The sequence below is a fragment of the Paramisgurnus dabryanus genome, chromosome 10 (genome assembly GCF_030506205.2).
Source record: "Paramisgurnus dabryanus chromosome 10, PD_genome_1.1, whole genome shotgun sequence".
In the NCBI taxonomy this organism is placed as follows: Eukaryota; Metazoa; Chordata; class Actinopteri; order Cypriniformes; family Cobitidae; genus Paramisgurnus; species Paramisgurnus dabryanus.
Genome location: NC_133346.1, coordinates 6,715,035 through 6,740,033, shown reverse-complemented (window position 1 = coordinate 6,740,033; position 24,999 = coordinate 6,715,035). Strand labels below are relative to the sequence as shown.

General features: G+C 35.8%; 3 protein-coding genes across 3 annotated transcripts in view; all 3 read left to right on the top strand.

Annotated features, from left to right (window-relative positions):
* Window positions 1-6,180, top strand: part of LOC135746733 (uncharacterized) — an 8,738-nt gene extending 2,558 nt beyond the window's left edge. Inside the window, exons 8-20 of the mRNA XM_073815980.1 lie at window positions 315-474; window positions 585-682; window positions 771-866; window positions 3,147-3,298; window positions 3,387-3,625; window positions 3,781-3,929; window positions 4,008-4,133; window positions 4,216-4,377; window positions 4,506-4,623; window positions 4,940-5,070; window positions 5,158-5,317; window positions 5,436-5,533; window positions 5,637-6,180. Coding sequence (XP_073672081.1) covers window positions 315-474; window positions 585-682; window positions 771-866; window positions 3,147-3,298; window positions 3,387-3,625; window positions 3,781-3,929; window positions 4,008-4,133; window positions 4,216-4,377; window positions 4,506-4,623; window positions 4,940-5,070; window positions 5,158-5,317; window positions 5,436-5,533; window positions 5,637-5,746 — 1,799 coding nt within the window. The 3' untranslated portion in view covers window positions 5,747-6,180. The remainder of the gene's footprint in view (window positions 1-314; window positions 475-584; window positions 683-770; window positions 867-3,146; window positions 3,299-3,386; window positions 3,626-3,780; window positions 3,930-4,007; window positions 4,134-4,215; window positions 4,378-4,505; window positions 4,624-4,939; window positions 5,071-5,157; window positions 5,318-5,435; window positions 5,534-5,636) is intronic.
* A 608-nt stretch (window positions 6,181-6,788) lies between these two features.
* Window positions 6,789-11,190, top strand: acat1 (acetyl-CoA acetyltransferase 1). Its single transcript, XM_065260950.1, has 12 exons — window positions 6,789-6,944; window positions 7,141-7,188; window positions 7,360-7,477; window positions 7,814-7,909; window positions 8,703-8,803; window positions 8,883-9,026; window positions 9,389-9,539; window positions 9,673-9,768; window positions 9,878-9,991; window positions 10,386-10,450; window positions 10,522-10,679; window positions 10,770-11,190. Exons 1-12 carry the CDS (start codon window positions 6,894-6,896, stop codon window positions 10,888-10,890), a joined length of 1,263 nt encoding a protein of 420 aa, XP_065117022.1. The 5' UTR covers window positions 6,789-6,893; the 3' UTR covers window positions 10,891-11,190.
* Window positions 11,191-11,514: 324 nt separating this feature from the next.
* Window positions 11,515-24,221, top strand: tmprss2 (transmembrane serine protease 2). The gene is made up of 15 exons (XM_073816007.1): window positions 11,515-12,424; window positions 13,248-13,333; window positions 13,422-13,502; window positions 15,727-16,009; window positions 16,109-16,201; window positions 16,461-16,574; window positions 18,759-18,888; window positions 19,622-19,741; window positions 19,847-19,890; window positions 19,980-20,142; window positions 20,214-20,383; window positions 22,106-22,201; window positions 22,332-22,474; window positions 22,556-22,708; window positions 23,915-24,221. Exons 3-15 carry the CDS (start codon window positions 13,488-13,490, stop codon window positions 23,921-23,923), a joined length of 1,533 nt encoding a protein of 510 aa, XP_073672108.1. The 5' UTR covers window positions 11,515-12,424; window positions 13,248-13,333; window positions 13,422-13,487; the 3' UTR covers window positions 23,924-24,221.
* Window positions 24,222-24,999: the final 778 nt, after the last annotated feature.

Genomic DNA, 24,999 nt, shown 5'->3' with positions numbered 1-24,999 from the left:
TCAATCGGCGGGAGAGCGAGAGCCGAGGATGCTAGAATCACTTCATGCAACAGTTTTGTTTTATATCAAGACTCAACAATGGCATGACTTGTGACTCGCTACTCCGCAGCTCATAACTCCTCCTCTCAAATATTTCTGTACGTTATCGAAAAGAATCTGTAAAGCTGATCTGTCTTTTATAAATCTGATTAAACTAAAGACTCTTCAGAGATATAAAGGATGTAATACTACTCTATATGTACTCCAGATTAACATCAGATATGCAGAACCGGCTTGCATTTTGGGAGCTTTAATCTAGTTGTGTAATCATACAGGTCAGCAATACTGGGGTGTCAAAGGCGGCAAAATCTTACCTGGATATCCCAAACCCATTTCCAACTTTGGATTTCCCTCTTATGTGAAAAAGATTGATGCAGCCGTATATGTGGGATCCACTGACAAAACTCTATTCTTTGTTGGAAGCAAATATTGGAGGTAAGAGAAAACCTTACATTGTCTTTAATAATTGCTGGGTTTGTTTAATTTTATAATCATGATGTTAAAAACAATTGCATCAAAACTAACACTATTTAAATACTGCATAGCTACAATGAATGGAGAGGTAAACTGGGCTTTTCTAAAAGAATTCAAGATATTTTTCCTGGAATTGGGTCACGTGTGGATGCTGCTTTTGAAAATCGTGGTAAGCATTACACAAAAAACCGACCATTTCCATATATTCATTTATTAATGCAGCCTTTTTGATAAATTGTTTTCTCTTCTTTATTTAGGTTACCTGTATTTCTCAAATGGTGCACAGCAATTTGAGTATGACTTCAGAGCAAAACGAGTGAATCGTGTTCTGTTGAATTATGGATGGCTAAACTGCTACTAAACATAAATGTAATTTTATTAGATTTATTAATTTATTTATGAGGACAATACAATTTGCAATAATACTATATTCTATTCAATTCTTTGTCTCTATGTAGAGCTGCTTTGAAACAATGTAATATTGTAAAGAATCAGTTTAATAAAAAACGCTGACTTGACTTAATTGTCTATCTGAGCGTAATATGACTCATGTAGATGGGATTTTTTTCTGTAAGTCTATTTCTTCTAGGAACTGCCTGTTCCTTGTATGACTTTTCTGAATTGTAATTTGATTGTAATTAATCTGAATTATAACTTTAAAAAGTGGCATTTCATTCATAAGCTTGTTTATTTATAATGGACCGTTATTCTGACCCAGCCCGTATGATATTATTTCAAAATTCGTGAATATAGTTGTATGACATACGACCAAATCTGTCAGTAAAAAACAAGTGAACTGGCAAGACAGCGTGTTCCTTGAAAATAGGTGTTAATTTTGATAACCTTTTCACCTTCTGCATTTGGGTCATTCTGTGGAAATGTCAATTTTTTTATACTGTAGCCTTAAAAAAAATATTACACTTGGAAAAACACTTAAGGTCTTATTTTTAGATCACCCAAAAATAGCCTGCCCTACATGAATGCCAGTAACTTTTGCATCACAAAAATCACATGACCTCTCAAATATGACAGTAAAACAATCATTAAATAGGAAGTACATTTCACAGAAGTCTGAAATAATAAAAAAACGCCCTATTAGGTCAATTTACTTTATATTTTAAAATAAAACAATGTTATTTGAACAATTACACTTTTTTGGGTCATCAATGTGACATTATTTGCTTTTAAATTAATATAGAATTCCAAGCGCCACAAAAGTGCTCGTACCCATAATCATGAGGGAAAATGGTTTAAGTAAAAAAAAAAAAATCCACCATTTAAAATCTAATAATGTATACATAACTATTAAATATATGATGTAAATGGCATAAAAGGTGAATACATATTATAAAATATATAATGAAAGTAGATGTGTGTTACTGGTGTTACTTTTAACAAAATATCTCTTGTTTTGAAATAAAAATCACACTGATAGCATCACTTGACTTCATTCTGCCCATTTTCTAAGGGTCGATAAAAAAGGCCTATGTTAAGACCACTGTCTCTTTTCAGTAATCAGAAATTGTCTCATTTATCTCATGATTTTATATAAAGCTTTTAGTTGAAGTCACTGGAATGACCTACTTTATTGTTAGGTAATTGTAAAAAAAGATATAATACAAAGGATTAAAATACTTAATGTAGTGAGAATACCGTGTGGTTTGATACCTTGCAGCAGCCATTTAGAAAAATGTCACTGGTGTTACTGTCAATTGTGTTACCTTCCTAATGGGAAACACAAATCAAGATCAGTAAACACCAGTTACTTCCATTAATATTGTGAGTGATAACCATTTTACATCCATTGAATTCTGCTACCCTCAAGAGTTAAGATTTAAACTAAAAGATTATTATGTGTTTATAACTGTTTTTCAAATATTTTCATTGTTATAGCAAATACATGTTTGCGCAAATGAACCAACAACATTCAATCACACTTTTAACAAACCTAATTAAAATAAAAAAAAACATTATCGCCTTATTCATTTCATTGTTACTGTTTTCTGTAAATCCAACTATGTGTTATAAGATTTCATAAGTAAGGTAACACCGTTGACAAAAAATGGTACATGTGGTCTTCAAATAAATGTCCAAAAAAAGACAAACATTACGTTGTCATTCCTAAAGTCAAAGGGTGATCTAATAATGTGGTCTAAGTTTAAATGTTAGAAACTTTTAGTTCATTCAGACATCTTGCCATACCAAAAATGTACATTTCTAGAATGACCCATTTACAGTTACAAGATTAAAACTTTATGTGGACTTCCCACTGAAAAAAATCAAGGACATGATTCATAATGCTTTGAGCGCACATAGCAATCTTGTTTTGGTCCATGACAACAACACTGTGAACACAGGCCAATTCACAATTTAAGGCTGGTGCAAGAATCATTCATGTTGTTTTGTCAGAGAGTTTCCCTTCCTGTTTTTAAGAAACACCTGCTGTGATCAGATTCTAACGAATGTGCTGTAATTATTTATTTTAAAGATCTTTATTCAAAGGAAAATGAATGACGTACCTTTGCAGTATATAAGCTTGTCAGAAGAGTTAAGGGTTTGGTAGACACCAACGCTTCATCCCAGACCTTCAGAGCAGATAAAGCTGAGGAGAGACTGCTGTGTTTTTTTGTGAATTTTGCAATTCATCTCATTGAATTGCAAGTGCAGAATTTTTGCGACAAGTATGGAGCACCTGACAGTTCTCGCACTGGCAATTGCCGTGTGCTTAGCTCTTTGTGACGCTTCCCCACTGATGACATCGCCAGATGACCGTCGAATAGCAGAGGTGAATACCAATATCACCTCATAATATATACTTATGTATGATGTTTGTGAAGAATAGTCAAAGATCATTGCTTTTTTCTTTTCTTCAGGATTATTTAGCACAATTCTACAAGGATCCTGATGTGACTCAGCGGCGTGGCAGAAGTTTGTACCTTTCCAATTTTGAGAAAGATCTGAAAGCCATGCAAGACTTTTTTGGGCTAGAGGTCACAGGCAAGCTGGACACAAACACTCTGGAGGTGATGAAACAACCTCGCTGTGGTGACAGTGATTTGGTCAGACAATATCAAGGGAAGTCCATATGGAAGCAAAGTGTTTTAACATACAGGTATAGCTCCTCGAAATGATTTAAACATACTAATATACTTTCCCCTATCTGAACTTAAAGGGATGGTTCTCCTAAAAAGAAAATTCTGTGATTATTTACTCACCCTCAAACCTGTATACATTTCTTGGTAACATAATGAATAATGTTTCTTTTAGAATAACAGAATACACATTAAAGTTGAACAGGAGTGAAGTAGACGCCACTATCGCTAAAGCCTTCAAGCTGTACAGTGATGTCATTCCTCTCGATTTCAAACAGATCTACAGCGGCACAGCCGATATCATGATTCTCTTCAAAGCTAGATGTGGGTTTGATGTATCAGTAAATTTGTGTAAACAAAAAACATACAAAACATCTTATTCACTCATTTGTTTGCTTTTAGATCATGGAGATTCAAAGCCATTTGATGGACCCGGTAAGGTTCTGGCTCATGCTTACTACCCTGGTCCAGAAATAGGAGGAGATGCACACTTCGATGAGGATGAGAAATGGACATTAAGTTCACAAGGTGAGTCCACAAATGACATAAAGGAGCTTTCCTTGTTCTCTGACAGTATGGTGAATTTTTATATTTAACAAATGTGCTTTAGGTGAGAACCTGCTTTTGGTGGCTGCTCATGAATTTGGTCACTCGCTAGGATTAGATCACTCTAAAAACCAATCGTCTATCATGTATCCAAAATACCAATATGTCAACACAAATGGCTATAAACTTTCCCAGGATGACCGACTCAGGATCCAGGCTCTGTATGGTAAATGCCTTTTTGTGATACTATTGAGATTTTATATTATATCACAATTTATATTTATATTAGATTTTAAAACTACATTAATTATATATACATTAACAGTTAACAAATATTATTTTTATAACATGTAGGGGTTCGAGCATCTGCAGATAAACCTGCCCCAAAACCCGAGCCTAAACCGTGCAAGCGTGACTTAGTATTTGATGCAGCAACCAGGATTGATGGGGAACTGTATTTCTTTAAAAATGGGTATACTTCTGTACTTCTTTTAAAATGTCCCTATGGGATTGATGTATAAAATGTTAATGTATTCAAAAAACGATTTGGATAAAAGTGTTTTGAAGTGTCCTACAACTAAGTGCATTGCAAGGTGCATATCTGTGAGATTGCAGAGATCAAACTCTTGACTTTTGCCCTGCTAACGCAATGCTTTACAAGCTGACAGGAAGACAAATAAATAAAAGTGAAATGTAATAATTATACATTAATATATAATGTCTTTAATATTTAATTTTATAAAACATTTATCACCCATATCAACATAACTAACTTGTCTCTCTATCAGATCCTACTGGAAGAAGAAAATATATAAGAATACGCTTTCATTGCATAACATAAGCTCTTTGTGGCCGTCTATTGATTCTGTTGATGCTGCTTATACATCAAAGGAAAAAAACACTGCCTTTCTGTTTAAAGGTATAAAGTCACAATTCATAAAAGCTGTGTCCAAGGTCTGTGTATAACAAAAGTTCAGTTCTTAGTTGTGTGATCATCTGTATGCAGGTCAGAAGTACTGGGTCATCAGAGGCAGCAAAACTTTGCCAGGATATCCTAAACCCATTTCTAACTTTGGGTTTCCCTCTTATGTAAAAAAGATTGATGCAGCCGTATATGTGGCATCCACCAGCCAAACTCTGTTTTTTGTTGGAAGCAAATATTGGAGGTAAGAGAAAACCAAAGTAAATATAATGGTTGTCTGAAATAATTGCTGTGTTTATAAGTTTTTATAATCATGGTTAAACATCAGAACTAACGCTATTTAAACAATGTAATAACTTCAGTAGAAGTAATAGTAAAATGGACCAAGGCTTCCCCAAAAACATTCAGCAAAACTTCCCTGGAATTGGGTCACGTGTGGATGCTGCTTTTGAAAATGCTGGTGAGCTTAACATTACAAAAACCCTTAACATTTCTATATATTAATTTACTGCATATTAACGTTGACTCTTTGAATAAATTGTCATTTTTGTTTTTGTTTTTAGGTACCATGTATTTCTTAAATGGTGCGCAAAAAACTAAGTATGATTTTCGCTCAAAACGAGCAAATAGTGTACGGTTCAATTTTAGATGGCACAACTGCACATATAACTGAAAATGTATACATTTTATTTTATCTTATGTATTCCTTATACATTTTCTGTTTTATATGGGGAAAGCTATAAAAATATATTGGCTTTAGTAATAAATGTATTTTAACTTATTTTTTCACCATGTATACATTTTAATTTTTTAATTTTACTCTCCTCTGAATGATTTTAAATAGCATGTCTCATGTTTCTGCCTTCTCAGAATGAGTCTAAATATTTGTTGTAGTCCTTCATTTAATGTAAAGCGTATGTCAAACGTATGGCTGTAAATGTAATAACTGATCTGAATTGATGGCTGTTCTGTACAGTATAAAACCAAACTAACATAAATAAAAGAGTACAAGGAATTTGTGTTGGTTACTGATGCTTAACACTAACAGTGAAAACCACAATACTGTAGGCTAAATAAGGACATTAGATAACAGATTTAAACTAAATTATTCACTTACAGTTCACATAATTAATCATTTCCATTTTAAATAGTATTAGAAATTAGAATTACTTTACCTAAACTATAGTATCTACTTTTAGTATGTAGTAAATAAGTAATATCCTTATTATACCCGGAAGGTCATTGTCAAAATTAGAAGTGTAAATACATGCATACTTCAATGTCTGATATTACCCACAACTCCTTGAGGATAAGGAGTTTGATGCAGGTTTGATGCTACACAATAAAAAAAATGTAGGATGCTTCACGGAATTATTAATTTAATACAGTAAACATTACATAAAAAATAATACAAATAAAAGTTGAAATGCCCGAAGTTGTATTAGATGTGTGATTGTTTACCAACACAATTTGTGTTTATGCAACAAAGCAAAGGTCACATCTGTTAAGCGTACTTGCCATGTTTGCGTACTTTTTTGTCACGGATTTAAAAACTTAAAAACTCGCACTCAGAAAAATTATAAAACATATAATATACATAAATATACATAAAACATATAAGTACATAGTAGGTTCTGGGTTTACGAAGCGCACCACTCTAAGAAAACAACATTACCCATAAGGCACTGGGGCTTCACCATGTGACGCAGACACTCCTCCCGCTCTGATTGGCTTTTCTCCTGACGCACTCCGTTCGATGTGAGGGCTGAAGGTGAAATTTGTCCTCCTGTGTCTGAACCTTTAACCTTATCGTCGCGATTATGTCATCCTGTGCACTTTACAGCACGCGCGCACATCTGTGCAGACGACTGGTGAGTTTAAAGAAAATAACGCGAGCTCGAACTTTCCTTAATGCTTTATAACGAGTCTCTAAGCACATGCAGCTGCAGGCCTCTTAACATTGTTTACGTTTTAAAGACATTGCTTCACACTTCATTAAATGCATTGCTTGCTATTCAGAATATACGAAACATATGCCGTATAACATGTTTGAATCCTATATTGCAGGCACAACAATATCTAAGTAGGACGTACGCCACAAGACCATCTCTAAATGTGAGTTTTAAACTTACTGTGTATGTGTTCTTCTGTTACCTGTACATTGAATGAGTTTCCGGTCTCTCTCTCTCTCTCTCTCTCTCTCTCTCTCTCTCTCTCTCTCTCTCTCTCTCTCTCTCTCTCTCTCTCTCTCTCTCTCTCTCTCTCTCTCTCTCTCTCTCTGGACAGGAAGTTGTTATCGTCAGTGCTGTCAGGACCCCAATGGGGTCCTTTAGAGGAAGCCTCTCCGCTGTACCTGCAACCAAACTGGGCTCAATTGCCATAAAAGGAGCCATTGAGCAAGCAGGTAGAAATCTAGGTTATTTGCACAACCTAAACTAGTTTATATATGTATATATTGTAGCTCAATGGGTTACCAGTGCAAAGGTTGTGGGTTCGATTCTAAGGGAACACGCATACAGAAATTAAAGCATATAGCTTGAATGCACTGTAAGTCACTTGGGACAAAAGTGGCATCAGTCAAATGCATACATGTCAATGAAAAGTGTGCTTGTGTGCTTCATATCTTCAAAATAAATGTATCTCAAATTCTTTGTACAGGTGTGGCTGAAGCGTACACATACTTTCTGTACCGCATATTAATTTATTTGTTTAAAAACCTCATATATGGGTATTGTTACAGGAATCCCTGTGGAGGAGGTAAAGGAGGTTTACATGGGGAATGTGTTGCAAGCAGGAGAAGGACAAGCTCCAACCAGACAAGCTCTTTTGGGTGCTGGTGAGTATGTCAACATGTTGTCAACATTGTAGTGCATACATATATTTAGTCTCTAGAACACGTGAGCGTGATACGCTATCTCAGATGCGATTAAGGCATTTGAAAGAGCAAAGGCTGCATGTTTAAACATGTATCAAAAACAACGCAAGAAATGAAATATAGCAGTGATTTTTCATTCTATAGCGTGTGTTGAGTTACAAAGCACATAGCTTTTACTATTTACTACTTGTTAAGATGCAATTTAAAGAGATAGTTCACCCGAAAATGAAAATTCTGTCATCATTTTCTCATCCTCATGTTCTTCTAACCCTGTATGAATTTCTCCTTTTCAATAAACACAAAAGAAGATATTTTGATAAATGATGGTAAGCACACAATAAGATATAATTTAATGAGTACCATCAACTGTGGGCTTATCATCATTTATTAAAATATCTTCTTTATCATTTATCACAATATTTCCATGATGTTTGTTTTCCTACTATGGAAGTCAATAGTTACAGTAGCTGTGTGCTCACCATAATTTATCAAAATATATTTTTTGTGTTCATCAAAATAAAAAACTCAAAAACAACATGAGGGTGAGGAAACGATGACAGAATTTTCATTTTTGGGTGAACTATCCCTTTAAGGCTCATCAAATGTATTTTAAATGGAGCAGGCAATCCCATAATGCACTGCAATATGTAAAAAATCTAAAATGGAAGATGTGAGTCAAGCAAACGCTTATTATAAAATAAACTTGACCAGTTTATTGATTAAAAACGTTATGTTTCTGGTCTTCCTCTCAAAGGTCTCCCACTGTCCACTCCAGCAACCACGATTAATAAAGTCTGTGCCTCCGGGATGAAATCCATCATGATGGCTTCTCAGAGTCTCATGTGTGGACACCAGGTGATGTGAAAATCATGTAATGAAAGATCCAAAAGTGGTTGTAAAGACTTTATGTATCTATATGATTGATGTCTTTCAGGACGTGATGGTAGCTGGTGGAATGGAAAGCATGTCTCAGGTTCCCTATGTCATGGCCAGAGAAGCGCCCTCTTATGGTGGAGTAAAGCTGGAGGATCTGATCGTAAGGGACGGGTTGACGGACGTCTACAACAAATTCCACATGGTACCGTGTATTTTTATGACTCACCCGTTAGTTACTGTGCTTTGTGCCTTTGTTTTGTCTTTTATATGTTTTTCTGCAGCTCAGTTGATGGAGCGTGACACTAGCAAAACCAAGGTCATGGGATCTATTAACACACTGATAAAATGAAAAGCTTGACTGTACTGTTAGATCACTTTGGGGAAAAAGCTAACCATATGTAAATGTTTAAATGTACAGCTAAGTTCAATAATAAACCTTTTAGGAAAGCAGGAAATTAACTTAAATTAAATATTAACAGATGCTTTGAATATCAGACAGCAACACTTTAGAACCCTTGATTATGCAAAGTGTCTCAACGTTTCCTCTTTTTTTTTCTTTTTTAGGGTAACTGTGCCGAAAACACAGCCAAGAACAGTGGGATTTCCAGAGAGGAGCAGGATGCGTATGCCATTAACTCTTACAGTCGCAGCAAAGCAGCATGGGAAGCTGGTCTCCTGGCTAAGGAGGTGGTTTCCGTGAGCATTCCTCAAAGAGGTCATTCTCAAAGTCTCCTGTTATAAGATAATATCTAATTATAGATAAATAAAATGGCGTATGTTATAATTGTATGTTTGCTGGGATTCGAACCAATGAATGACATTTGCAGTGTAATGCTGTTGTGCCATAGGCAAACCAGACATTGTTGTAAAGGAAGATGAAGAATACAGAAAGGTTGATTTCAGCAAAGTTCCCAAACTAAAGGCAGTGTTCCTAAAAGAGAACGGTACAAGCATATCACTTCATTAAAGCAAATAGTGCTTTTAAATTAAAATGGTTTTTACTAGCAGACCTTTAGTTTTAAATGTGACTCAAACTTGTTTGTGTTCCTACAGGCACGGTGACGGCAGCTAACGCTAGCACTCTGAACGACGGCGCGGCCGCTCTTGTGCTTATGACGGTGGACGCAGCAAAACGGCTCAACGTCACACCACTCGCCAGAGTCGCTGGTAAGAGGTTTAAAATTGGTCAAGCTATATTAGGGTGACCATACGTGGTGCCATATTTCCCGGATGCGTCCTGGCCAGGATTTCGGTGCGTCTTCCGGAAGTCGTATTTGTTGACTGTATACGCCATTCAGTTAAAAACATAAGACATACAATCGTAGTTTCATTCGTACCTTAAAATGTAACGGTTGCTTTTCTGTAATAATAATAATAATCCTCTATGACGTTTGCGGTCGACAAATACGACTTCTGGAAAATGCACCCGAAATCCTGGCCAGGACGCGTCTGTTAGGAATGGCATGTATGGTCACCCTAAGCTATATACAGTATTGTGCATATGGGACCTATTGTGCTACAGAACAAGTTGGTTAGAAATCTTTTTCTTCTTATTTTGCAGCTTTTGCCGATGCCGCTGTCGCCCCCATCGACTTCCCTATCGCTCCGGCCTTTGCTGTCCCCAAAGTAAGCTAACGCTTGTGCATTTATTCCCAAGCTAAATTTATCTATCATATTAATTGTGGCACACTGTGCAGGTCCTGCAAGCAGCCGGTGTAAAGAAAGAAGACATAGCCATGTGGGAGATCAATGAAGCATTCAGCGTCGTCGTTCTAGCCAACATCAAGATGTTAGACATCGACCCCAACAAAGTCAATATAAACGGAGGAGCGGTTTCCCTCGGACATCCTATCGGGTAATCCCTCTAATGGATCACTGTTGTTCGCATCGATCTACTTTAATTCGATTTGCACCATGATTAATGTGCCAATTTTGCCTTTTTTAGAATGTCAGGGGCGAGGATCGTGGGACACATGGTGCACAATCTGAAGTCAGGACAGTATGGACTCGCTAGTATCTGCAATGGAGGCGGCGGCGCCTCTTGTGTTCTGATTCAGAAGTATTAGGACTGTACATTTCATAAACACTCCTGAAGGAATGTAAGGTTAACTTATTTTTGTAATTTAGGGAAGTAGACTACACCAGAAATATCTCCATGCCTTACCGTGAGCTCTCTGTCTCTCCAGAATAGGTCACTCCTGTTTTTCTCTAAAAACAAAATCAAAGCATTAGAGGCTCATGCAGTGTTGATTGAGTGTAACATTCATTGCATATCTTTTCATGTGGTGGTCTTTTCAATGTAATGCATACATGAAAGGATTTAGATTTATTGAAAATGAATAAAAAAATTGAGATTGTTAACTAAATGCTGTTCAGGTTACTTGAATCTGGGACAGTCTTGTCCTAATGGTTAGATAGTCGTGCTTGTAACCTGAAGGTTGCCGGTTTGAGCCTTGAGCAAGAAACCTTTCCCCCAATAGGCTTTATGCCCAGCTGCACTACTTCCTGAACTTCAGCCAGCTCCTTGTTTCCTGTCTGCCATTATTGGACAAACTGATTAATCCAGGTGTGTCTGATTGTTGTTGTGACTGCTGAGGTCAGGCACACCTGGATTAATCAGTTTGTTTATGACTACTGAGGTCAGGCACACCTGAATCAATCAGTTTGTCCAATAATGGCAGACAGGAAACAAGGAGCTGGCTTAAGTTCAGGAAGTAGTGCAGCTGGGCATAAAGCCTATTGTTCCCCAGTGATAGCTGCCTATTGCTCCGGGTGTGGCTGTGTTTACTAGTCACTGGTGTGATGGGTTAAATGCAGAGGTCACATTTCGAGTACAGAAATAGTTGACAACCACACATCACTTTTTCATAATATACACTGTAATTTCCTTGTATGAACACCAGGTGGTGCTAGAGATTTGATCTGTGTCCATTCATTGACATCTATGAATGTCTCAACATCTACTTTTGGGTTTTACAGAGTACAGAAAATCTTGCAGGTATGAAAAGTTATATTGAAAGCAATCTTGGGGAAGGTGACTGGTCTCGGTAAGTCCTTGGTATCTGTTAACAGTTTGAGTTAGCTATTTTTTTTCTAAAATGTAAACTACATGGACTAAGCAGGATTATATAAATAATCCACCAACCATAAAAAAAACAGGATCCACTCTTTAAACACTCAGTACAAGAACTATTACATCCGATAGCACTTGTGGTTTACTAAATACATAAAAGTTATTTCAACAAGTTTTTAAGTTCATTCATGCATGCAATCAAAGTGATTGTTTCAGCATCTTAGTGTTGAACGTGCAAGTCAAATATTGACAGAATGTCAGGAGCACCTACAACGTCACTACTGCCAAACTATCAGCCTAAAACCTCTGTTACTGAATAACAGGGCTGTTTACCCTCATGTGAGTTCTCAGAGTTCCGAGATCAGTTTGAGAGGAGCTAAAACATTTATTCTCTTTTTAATTTGAAGATTACTCAATGTGCAAACTGTTTTTTGGGAGACCGGAAAGGAAATGGAATAACATCTGATAACAGATGAAGCCTTCGTCATGTAAAGCTTTCAATTGTTTTATAGTCTTTGATTGTTCAGGTGATTCTCAGAAATGATTTCCTGTTCTTTATAGGCTGCTGCTGTTGTTATGGTTGAACAATTTTGAGATCCTGCAATGAGAAAACACATTAGTCTTTTTTTTTTACATACTTGCTATATTATGTCTATTGTATTTGATTTCACCTGTTTATGAAGATTTAAAAAATGACACTTTTATGTACAATAACTAAGCTTGTTAACTAAGCTTAAGTTATTGTTTTGGTCTTTCTGACACACAGACATGTAAATACCGTACCTGTTTGCTTTGTGCACTTGCTATTGGTTTATGTAGAAAATAGAGTTTTTAAATGCAAGTATAGAAAACCATATTTATTGTAAATGTAATAAGCTCTTATTTTACTAGATTATATTTTCAAATCATTGTAAACTATCATGCAGGAGGGAAGCTGTCCTTTTTAGAAAAACGAAGATACATCTGAATTACATTTGGTTCTCATTTGGTTGTTAAAGTACAATGCAAAAATTAGTCTGATCCATACACTGTAAAAAAAATTACATGTTGCACTTTTTTTAAAATGTAATCAACTTTATGACTAGTAGTTGCATAAATACAAAATAAGTTAAATTAATTATTTCCACTTTATTTTTTATTTCAACTTTATCATTTTTAGCAACTAGTATTTTTTTTATTAATTATAAAATTAAAAATTCAAGTCCAACAAGGAATGTTACAGTGTAGGATCTCTGTTGAAGACCTAAAAATAACCATAGACATGCAGTGGATCATAACTAATGCGATGTAAGCGCAGATCACCAGGTGATATAATATATTTGCATTTCTGCATCCACCTGACTGCTGAAGTTTCAGAGGTGTGGCGTTTGTGCTCATTACACATTACACAGAGGACACCGAGTCTGTCAATACTGAAACGACAGGAGTTTTGAAAGGTAAGAATAATATTACTCATTTAAAATTGTTCATATAATTACAGTATAATGTATATAATGTCTTTTTTACTTTATATTCAATCTACAGAACTTGACTTGAACGTTTTCACTGGATTTAGTTCAATAATCCAAGAGAGAAGACAGGAGGGGATAGATGAATAACAATACGGTAATGACACCATATACAGTTATTATTTTGATGCTTTTATGTGATATATTTTGATGCTCTTATGACACATTTGAGTCATTTGAACCAAAAAATATCTTAATAATGCGTTTATGAATGGTTTCTGTTAGTCAAGGAACATGGAGAACTAGTCTTAGCTAGATTTGTATATTTATAAAGCATTAACCTGCCTCGTGATAATGAATAGAAGACTTTATAAATGATTATGTGGGTCATATGAGCATCACAAAAAGAAGAGGTGGATAGATTTGTCTCGTAATGTTTGATTAAAGTTTTATTTTACGTTTTAGTGATGTCACAACAACCCTCATTTTTTAATGAGTTTGATTTTTTTCAACATTTTTGGGTTGTTTAACCCATGGTTGGGTAAAATATAGACAAACCCAACAGCTGGGTTAAAAATAAAACCATGCTGGGTTTAGAATAACAAATTAACATATTATGTAAAAGTGTAAGGTGATCAAGCCGTTTTTGGATCATAGCACCGTCAGAAACAATAGTTAGAAAATAGTCCCTAGCTGTCACTGGGGCAGTGCCCTCAAAAGTAAACTGTATGGATCATTTAAGGATAGATTATGTATACATTGACACCAATATGTACCTCTGAGGTACTAATATGAACACTTTGTGGCAGTATCCCAGACAGGGTTTAGATTAATCCAGGACTAGGTCTAAATTATATTAGGACATTTAAGGACATTTAGTGCATCTTGAGACAAAACAATGGCACTGATATATGTTAAGATACGTCTTGCAAAATATTTTTACATTAAGGCCGCTTAAACATACATAGTCTGAGACTAGGATAAGCCCTGTCTGGGAAACCACCCCTTTTAGGTGCAAAGGTGTATTTTTTTAAAAAGGTACCGCCCCAGTGACCATTTTATGACCCTTTGTTCTGCATGACGGTAACTAAGAACTCATTAAAATGTGTTATTGTGACATGTTACATTGTGTTATGTTATTTTGTTCTGTTTATGGCATTAATGTCCCGTGAGGTCAGTTGTGTAAGGAGATATTTGTTGAATGTGTCAGCAAGCAATCAAATCTGATATCATTTAGGGGCTGTTTACACTTGGTATTAAGATGTGTTTTCATCGATCGGATCACAAGTGGACGAGAGAGACACATTGCGTTTACACCTGGTATTTAAATCCGTCTCTTTTGTCCACTTTCGACCGCATCTGTCCTGAATACTGTGAGGGAGTGGTCTGTGAGACGGTGGGCGAGTCTCTCTGCTGTCATTCAAACGCGAGCGGGAGTATGAGTTTATATGGACGCAAACTTATTATGTCGGAGCCCGCTGCTTGTTTAGCAAGTATACATGCTGCACAGTGTTTTGTACGTTTATTTGTTGGAGCTTTCTCTGAATTTTCAGCGCAATCGATGAAATAGGATCGCGCAACTTTCACGCTTTCAAAATGAAACTACGGAGAACACCCCGCAGTAGTTTTATCAATGAAAGGCTAAAAATAGCACTGTTCAACGTGTGTTCGCGCCAGAAGTCAAAAAAAGAATACCGTTTACACCTGGCATTAACGTCGTCCACTTGTGATCCGATCGACGAAAACGCATGTTAATGCCAAGTGTAAACAGCCTCCTACTTCCTCCATACATGTTTGTAGTCCTATTTTGCCAAGTTTCGAAGATAAAAGCTTTTCGTTATCCTTCATCTAAAAACCTGCTTCGCCTCTGAAACAACTCAGAAAACAATTATTTGGGTATTGGTCCTTTACCAATTATGTAAATGGTCCTTTCTGAAATCTCACCTGTGATTTTAATCCCGATTAACCTCATTGAAATTCAAGTTAGTAGCAAGATGCACCTGACAAAAGTAAATAAAATGTTGTGTAGGATGGCATTTAACTTGACATTTTTTCTGGTATAAATGTTGACTTTAAAGCAACACTATGTAGTTTTTTTACCTTTAAATAATGTCTCTAAAATTATTTCAGTGATAAAACAACTTTTAAATGGACAAATTGTACTGTTGCTGCAACCTGAGCAGCCTCCTAGCTGCTACAAGCACACTCTGCAAGTGGCGGTGGAGGGTAGGAAACACAGCCCCGCCCCTCCCCCTGCCTGCAGAAGAGTGTCTGATACCAGGCACTGTTGCGCTTTTCAACCACATGGGGGAGCTGTAAGTCATTTTTACATGGAAACTACATAGTGTTGCTTTAAACCTTGATGTCTCAATGTCCTTCAGATGTATGCCAATGCTTCTCATGTAAACCATGGGTTTCAACACGAGGAGCGGCGGCCCCCTCCATATGCGCCTTCATCGGGACTCTACCCTGCTTTACCTCAGTACCACGGACACCAAAACGTAGCATCTCAATACCAGATCGCTTCCCCCTCATACCCTTCAGAGAGATACCCGACCGCTCAGACTCAGAACCTACATCATTACACACCACAAACAGCATCTGTTAATACCCATCACACCACCACACCTGCCTCCCACTATAGTTCTCCACCTGTTCACAAAGGTAGTATATATATATAGTATATATATAGTGTGTGAAATTATGCTTTTATTCTTTTTCTAAGTTTAAAATGTTTGTAGTAATACTATGACTCTCTGATAGGTTCCAAGAAAAAAACTTGTACGTGTATAACAATCGCAATCATCACCCTCCTGATCATTGCTGGGGTCATAGCTGCACTGCTCTGGTATTTTGGTAAGAAAGCCAAACACTGGATCACAAAGCTATACAATTTTGGTCCGGGAAGGTCACTGTCCAACTAAGTTTAGTTCTGACACTAAAGTGTTTGTTTATAGATGCTTTTTTCCAAAGCAATTCCAAATATACATTCCATGAGAATCGAATCAAAAGAAAAACTTGAACTAAACTCTGCAGGATGGTCTTGGATAACCCTGCAGTATATCAAAAGCATTGTTTGTTTATTAATTAATGTATTTTGTGTGCATCCTCACAGGTGTATTCAGCTGTAATGGACGGCAATGTAAAGCAGATAATATATGTGTCAGCCACTCACAATGGTGCGACGGTGTGCAGGATTGTCCATCAGGGGAAGATGAAGCACAATGCTGTAAGACTCAACACTGACATCTGCATGCACAGCATACAATTTCAAATACAACAGAGAAAGTGTTTTATAGAAATCAACAGCCTGAATTTCCCACATATGTAGAGAAAATAAAGCCTTCTTAAAAATAAAGGTTCTATATGATGCCAAAGAAGAACCATTTTTGGATAAATGGTTCTAATAAAGAACCTAAAACATCTTAAGAACCTTTCTAGTAAAAAAGGGTTTATTAAATTATAAAAAGGTATGAAAGAAAATAATGGTCTATGGCCTCACTGTAAGCAGTGTTGGGGAAAGTTACTTTTAAAAGTAATGCATTACAATATTAAGTTACTTCCCAAAAAGTAACAAATTGTGTTACTTAGTAGCTTTTCATGGAAAGTAATACTTGTGTTACTTTTGCATTACTTTTTCTTACTTGGCTGAGGCTTGATCTCTTTCAGGCCTTGTAGGTGTTTTTTTATGAATGAGAAGTTCTGCATTCAGAAATTGCATATTTATATCGCAAAAATGTCAAGTTCTGGCCTGCCATCTTTGTTTCTGACTCAAACTGTTCCTTCTCAGAGGTGAACGCATAAAGTGTGTAATTCTAAGTGACTACATTCAGTTCAGTACATTATTATAATTTTTTTAAATCAAATTAATTAAACTGAAAAGTAACTCGCATTACTTTAAAAAAAAGTAACTCAAATATTAGTGTGTACATTTATAAAGTAATGCGTTACTTTACTGGTTACTTCAGAAAAGTAAAATAATTATGTAATGCACGTTACTTGTAATGCGTTACCCCCAACACTGACTGTAAGTGTTTTACAGGATTGTAATACAGTCCCTCCAGAAAAACGTAATTATTGGATCACATGATTTATTGCATAATCAGCCAAAGTCCGCATATTTATGCGGGGGGCGCATTTTTTTATTACGCAGCACTTTCGCCGCATACATTGCAGATTTCTGCTTTCAAAATATGCGGGGCTTGCATGATTTCATAATCCCCGCATTTTCGTAGCAAAAAGTCATATATATCTTAGCAGAAAGTTGAAAAATGTTGGACACTTTACACATGCGCAGCCATGTCCCCTGTTGTCATGGGAATGTTAGGAAGTGACGTAATTACGTGATGTGAACATCAATGAAAAGCTGCAAACAGTTTTTGCAAGATCCCGCAATTTTGACAAGTTCACGCAATTTCATCGCCTAAAATTGCATAAATCTCTCGCATATTCCATCGCATTTTTTGAGAAAAACGTGCCGCAAGATCAAGGATTTTTGCCCACAACAACCACAAAAAACTCTGGTTATATATATTTATTTGTAGCAATAGCCAACAATACATTGTATGGGACAAAACTATCGTTTTTATGCCAAAAGTCAGTATGATAATAAGTAAAGATCATGTTTCATGAAGATATTTTGTAAATTTCCTATCGTAAATATATATTTTTTTAATTATTTATCAAAATGTATTTATCATTAGGTACTGAGGACCATTGAAATGTATGAAGGCTAGATGTCTCGCCCGCGCTGCTGGCCAATTGAGTGGAACGTCCGCATTTTGGCGGCCATCTAACCACAGGGCGCTCGCTCACTCGTAGCATTGTGTTTAATGGAGCATGTACTTTTAAATGACCATTACTTGCTCAATTTTCTACCGATTTTCAAACGGTTTGGTTTGTTATAAACGTCAGAGATGGACTTATGACACTTCATACTTAATGAATAATTTTCATGAATCATGTTAAAACATCCAGAATTATAGCCACCTTAATAATGTTTGTAAAAGAAACCAAACCGTTTGAAAATCGGTAGAAAATTTAGCAAGTTATGGTCATTTAAAAGTATGCTCCATTAAACTCAATGCTACGAGTGAGTGAGCTGTCTGAGGTAAGATGGCTGCCAGGTGATGACGTTAGAGACTCCGCCGTAAGACATCTAGCCTTTATACATATCTATGCTTAGGACTTTCAAAGCGATTTTCTCAATATTTGATTTCAGATTTTCAAATAGTTGTATCTCGGCCAACTATTGTCATATCCTTATTCCTTTTTTTTAGATAGTGTATAAATGTCAATTTAAAAGAATTTATCTTTATGACTGGTTCTGCAGGGTCACATTTGTGCAACAGTAAATCCAATTAACATCATGCATTTGCATCTAACTACTTGATTTTTTATTTTTCATTTGTAGTTCGTCTGTACGGATCGAATTTCCTTCTTCAGAAGTACTCAAATGAGAGTCGGAATTGGGAGCTCGTGTGTTCAGATGGATGGAATGATGAGCTGGCAAAACAAGCATGTGAGCAGATTGGGTACCCCAGGTAACATTTTAACTTTAACTTCAAGAACCATTTGTGGTTCCTCAAAGAACCATTGAGTTAAAGTTTCTTAAAAGTACCATTTCTTTCTTTCATTATCACTCCCAGGTTTCTGGCAGTCCTGGGAGGTGTAATGTTTGATGAACTTAGTTAAATATTATGTATATTACATTGCATTTCTGTCAAGAAAGAGAGCCGTCTAAAAGTTACACAATGCGCCTTTAAAGGTTCTTTATGGAACCATACAGCGAAAAATTATTCTTGTATGGCTTTGTGTAGCATCTTTATTTTAAAAAGTGTACTGTAAATTGTATGTCTGTCTGTATACAGTGCCAAGAAAAAGTAAATGAACCCCTAAATATGATAATAAATTTCCTCGAATGATGTGCAGGTCTCATTCAAAACTACTGAAAGTAATTGTTGCCAAAGGATGTTCAACAAGCTATTAAATCCAGGGTTCACTTACATTTTCCTCCAGCACTATGAATGTTAAATGGGTGTTTTCAAAAAAGAAACTAGAATTATTTGTGTGTTGTCAGCTTATACACATTGTGTTTGTCTTTTGTTTTGACCTAGATAAGGATCAGATTACATTTGATGGCAATTCATGTAAAAAACTTCATATCTAGGGGTTCACATACTTTTTCTTGCCACTGTATTTGGCTCATTTATTATGTTTGATTTTGTTATTTTGTTTATGAGAAAAACGGCCATTTATGTGTGGTTTATTTCTCAGAAATACTTATGCAGGTTACAGTGTGATTTCTTCAAGAGCATCATCTAACTCTGTGATGGTGATGGCAGACTCTCTCAGTTCGAATCCAAATATAACCACACAAAGTTTTCTCACTAAAGGGTAAGTTACAGAGTTTAGTTTCTTCTAAAGTACTTCATGGTCATGATGTAATGTTTTTATTGTTTTATATGTTTGTGTTTTTTTACTTCTCTTATGTAACTTCAGAACAACCTGCGCATCTAACACATTAGTGACACTCAAATGTATTGGTAAGAAACCATTTTGTAGCTCTTCTCATATTTAAAAGTGAATTAAAGTAAAGTCTTAAGTCATTTACAAATTTTGCTTTATGCTCTAGATTGCGGAAAAAACATCGGGAGCAGAATTGTGGGCGGCACCACCGTGACGTCAAAGGGGGTGTGGCCATGGCAGGTCAGTCTGCAGATATCCAGGAATCATGTGTGTGGAGGATCTATTATAACTCCTTACTGGATCCTCACTGCAGCACATTGTGTTGAAAAGTAAGTGCTCTATATTAGTCTCATTTAAAGAAATTATGATGAAGTCTTTTAATGAAATGACCTTCTTCTAGATATTCAAATCCAAGGCAATGGACCGTTTTCGCTGGATATCTGACTCAAAGTGAGATGAAGTATGCAACCGGCAATTCTGTGAGCCAAATTGTTAAGAACAATTTTGACTCGACCACCAATGAAAATGATGTTGCTCTCATGAAGCTTAACAGTCCACTCAGGATGACATGTAAGAACTTTTATTCTTCTTTCTCTGAAAATGTTCATGAATCAGAGTCTTTGGATTCAAAGGCACACTCATTTATTTTCTTGTTATCTGAAATGTATGTAGTGGCATGGTCAAATTTTTATTTAAAGATAGAAAATGGCAGCACGACAGCTCCACGTCGGTATATCGGATACATTGCTTTTCATGTGTCTTGTGACTGCATGTTTCATCACAACGCATATATGGCAAGCCGTTTTGACTTTTATTTGTTGAGTTCTTGATATCAACAATTCAATTTTCACTAGTTAAATTTTAGTTCCTGATATCAGGAATTACATTTCCGCTAGTACAAATGTAAATTCTTGAAATCAAGAATTGAATTATTACTAGTTAAAAAGTTAATTCTTTATATCAATAAAATGTTATTGTCACTAGTGATTTCTGATATCAATATAGTTTAGATATCTAAAATGTCTTTCTTAACTCTTTCACCGCCAGCGTTTTAAAAAAAAGTTGCCAGCCAGCGCCAGCGTTTTTCATGATTTTCACAAAAGTTTAATGTCTTCCAGAAAATGTTCTTCTTCAAATATATAAACATACAATATACCAAATAAAAGAACAGACCCTCTGCTTTCAAACAAAAAAAAACGTTTCATCCTTTTGTAATCAGCTTTTGAATATGGGTAGGTTTCTGCAAAAACACCACATTTTGAGCAAAAAGCAGAGATAATTCAATTTTTGTGACGGACTTTTCATAGAGATCCCATTCAGAGGGATCTTTAAAACAGACACGGACATGCAGCAGCTTGCCATAGGGCAATACTTCCGTGTTTAAAAAGTTGTGGAAGGGCCACCTAGTGGATAATAGCGGTATTGCGGAAAGATGGAAAAACTTGTCATTGGCGGGGAAGTGTTTTCTCTTGATTGACGAGATATCTCGTCAATGGCGGGGAAAGAGTTAATAGTAACAATCCTATTCATTATAACAGAAATTAACATTGTCACTAGTGACAATCGAATTATTGATATCAAGAATTAACTTTTTAACTAGTAACAATTTAATTTTTGATATCAAGAATACACATTTTTACTAGTAACAATATAATTATTGATATCAAAAATAAAGGTTTTACTACTAAGAATTGTATTTCTGATATCAGAAATTCTAATTTCAGATATTAGAAATATAATTCTTGATATGAAAAATTGAATTTGAAGGGTGGCCTATGGTGAAATTTAACTAGTGAAAATACAGTTGTTGATATCAAGAATTTAAGTTTTCACTAGTGGAAATTCTATTATTGATATCAAAAATAGCAATTGTTAATAGTAGAAATCCATTTGCTAATATCAAGAATTAACATTTTTACTAGTGAAAATGTAATTCTTGATATCAACAATTGCAGTTGTTACTAGTAGAAATGTAATTCTTGATATCAAGAATAAAAATTTTAACTAGTGAAAATTGAATTGTTGATATCAAGAACTACGAATAAAAGACGAATAAAAGTCAATACGGCTTGCCATACGCATATGATAGTATAGTCACAAGTCTTTGTTAGAACAAATTTGACTGGTCATGTGATCTTAAAATGTCAGCTCCCATGAGGTGATCCACTTCATCCAAAAAATGTCATCTACGATGTATAATTTCTTTGTGAAGTATCTTTAAAGTAATATTTTATCCATTTCTTTTCACTTTTGTATACATTATTATTTCTTATATTATAACATTTCTTTCAGCAAACGTCAGGCCAGTGTGTTTGCCTAATGTAGGCATGTATTTCTCTGCACCAAGAAACTGTTATATTACAGGATGGGGAGCGCTGTCTTTTCAAGGTTTGCAACTTTTTTATAACACAGATAATCACAACATCTTTTGAAAAAAAAAACACATACAGACAAATCCAAATGCATTCCATTAAAAATGAATTAAATGCAATAAAAATGAATATTTGTGAATATGAAGGATCTGGATCAGAGACCCTACAAGAAGCCAAAATCCAGCTGATTGACAGGACGACGTGTAACAACTATCAAGTCTACAATGGGTTAATCACAAACACTATGATCTGTGCTGGCAAACTGGCGGGTGGAGTGGACTCCTGTCAGGTCACAAACATACATTGTTGAAAAGAGTAAATAAATGTTTAATTTCTGAAGGCTAAATATAATAACTCTGCTTTAACACAGGGGGACAGTGGAGGTCCTCTGGTCACACAAGAGAATTCTCTATGGTGGCTGGTTGGGGACACTAGCTGGGGTGAAGGATGTGCTTTCAGAAACAAACCTGGAGTCTATGGAAATGTGACCTACTTCCTTGACTGGATATATCAACAAATGCAGGTAAGATTTCAAGAGTGACACAAAATTATTATTATTAAGTATTATTATTATTTATTAAACTGTACGAAAGTCTTAGGCAATGCAGCCACCATTCAATTAGTTGTTTTGCAATGGCAGTGACCATTATAAATTATTTCTCAGTCTCTTTATTGCATACAGAAATTTGTATGCAGTATTTAAAAAGCAGAATAAAATGATAAGCTAAAGAAATGATCTTGTCTTACACTTGAGCAATAGCAGGAACCTTCAGGATTTTTTAAACCTAAATGAAATAAAATTAAATGTCTAATTTTAATTCAGGACTTCAGTCTCCTCAAAAGAGTTCAAGACTTGTTTAGAAGCCAAACAATAGAGGTCAAAACTTAATACAAACTTTTACCTGAAGATACAATTTTGTTCTGAAATGTATTTATTTTTTCATTTTTGTGTACATTTTTCCTGTATTTTCTGTTTGAATCTTACCGAGCCCCTAAGGTGACATTGGAGTAAAAAATCTAAAGTTTAGTTTCATGTGTTCACGTGCAACTGTCATGTGCTCACGTGAAACCTTCATGTGCTCACACAAAAGATTAATGTGCAATTTTTTTTTTTACATTTAGTTTCACGTGCTCAAGTAAAACTTTGTCGCGCACACGTGAAACTATCGTGTGCGCACGAGAAAGCGAAAGTTTCACGTGAGCACGCGAAGCTAAACGTGGTAGTTTCAAGTGTCACGTGAGCACGCGGAAGTTTCACGTGAGCACGCGGAAGTTTCACGTGAGCACGCGAAACTAAACGTGGTAGTTTCAAGTGCGCACGCAGTAGTTTCACGTGGGCACGCGGTAGTTTCACGTGGGCTCGCGGTAGTTTCACGTGGGCACGCGGTAGTTTCACGTGGGCACGCGGTAGTTTCACGTGAGCACGCGGAAGTTTCACGTGAGCACGCGGAAGTTTCACGTGAGCACGCGGAAGTTTCACGTGAGCACGCGGAAGTTTCACGTGAGCACGCGGAAGTTTCACGTGAGCAAACTTTATTAAATTTTTGGTCCATGTCCCCTTAGGGACTCCGTAGAATCTTAATAAATAGAGAGAAAAATAAATCATTAAAACTTTGCTAAAACAAAGCTGGTGGTTGCTTAAGACTTTTGTACAATACTGTATAATAATTGCATTGTTTTTATTGTTCATGTCAAAGTGAAATATATATATATATATATTTTTTTTTAGAAATATTAAATATTTGTCATAATAAAGAAGATTTGACAAGAGCGACTGATCAAAACCACAGATTTTGGACTTCTGAGTGTCCAGGATATGCAACATTTCACTGCTTATTCTTTCTTCTTTTGTATTATTTTATTATTTTCTTTTACATTTATCAAAAAAAATAGCTATTTATTTTCACTAGTGCCAATAGCGTAGTAAAGTTCACACTATGTACCTTGTTTTATCTTAATGTATGTTTTTTTATATAAAGGACACAAATGATTTTATTTAAATGTACTGATGCTTTATTACATCACTGACACATGACTGTACTGTGGGTTTCTATGATTGTGTGGATGTAAAATTGACAAAAGCTTTCTTTGAAGCTCCTCCTTTTTTCCAAACATATGAATGCGGCTGCAAGCGTTTGAGCAAATAACAGGTTAAAAAGGGCAGTCGAACCATTAAGGGTTTGTTTGCTGTACAGGCAGACTGCAATTCAAATGAATCCCTCTGTTCTTTATACAGTACATCCCTGCAAGTGCTCATGAGTGTTTAGTTTGATCAGGGTGTCCTTACATCAGCAAACATTTAAAGACAAAGAAAGGCATGCACGCTTAAAAGGCACAACATTCAATTTTTCCCACTAGTGGTTCCGAACAATACAAAGCTAAGCTTGATGACGCTGTAAAGAAACATGGAATGATAGGAATTGTAGTTTCCACCTTAACTAAGAATCAAAATCAGTCCAACAAATCATGTTCATGGATGACGTAATCAAATTAAGTTTTAAAATTGTTAGGCTAACATAAGCCAATAGAGTGGCTTGATAGAAACAACGAGTGGTTTGCTCGATCCTACTATTGCAATTGCCGCTATTGACGTAAGACATTGGCGTATCATAAGAGCAGTGGCGTAGCAAGTGAGTCTCTGGCCCATATGCAAAAAAAATGTACGGGCCCCCTTAAGCCAAAGCCCCCCCCCCAACCTTGCCCGTTGGCACTGTTACCTGTGGCGCACAGGTCTGTTAACAACATATACTTTTAATAAGGTAGTCAAATATTTTTACTTTAGTTTTTTACTTTAAAGGATAGATTTAAATAAAG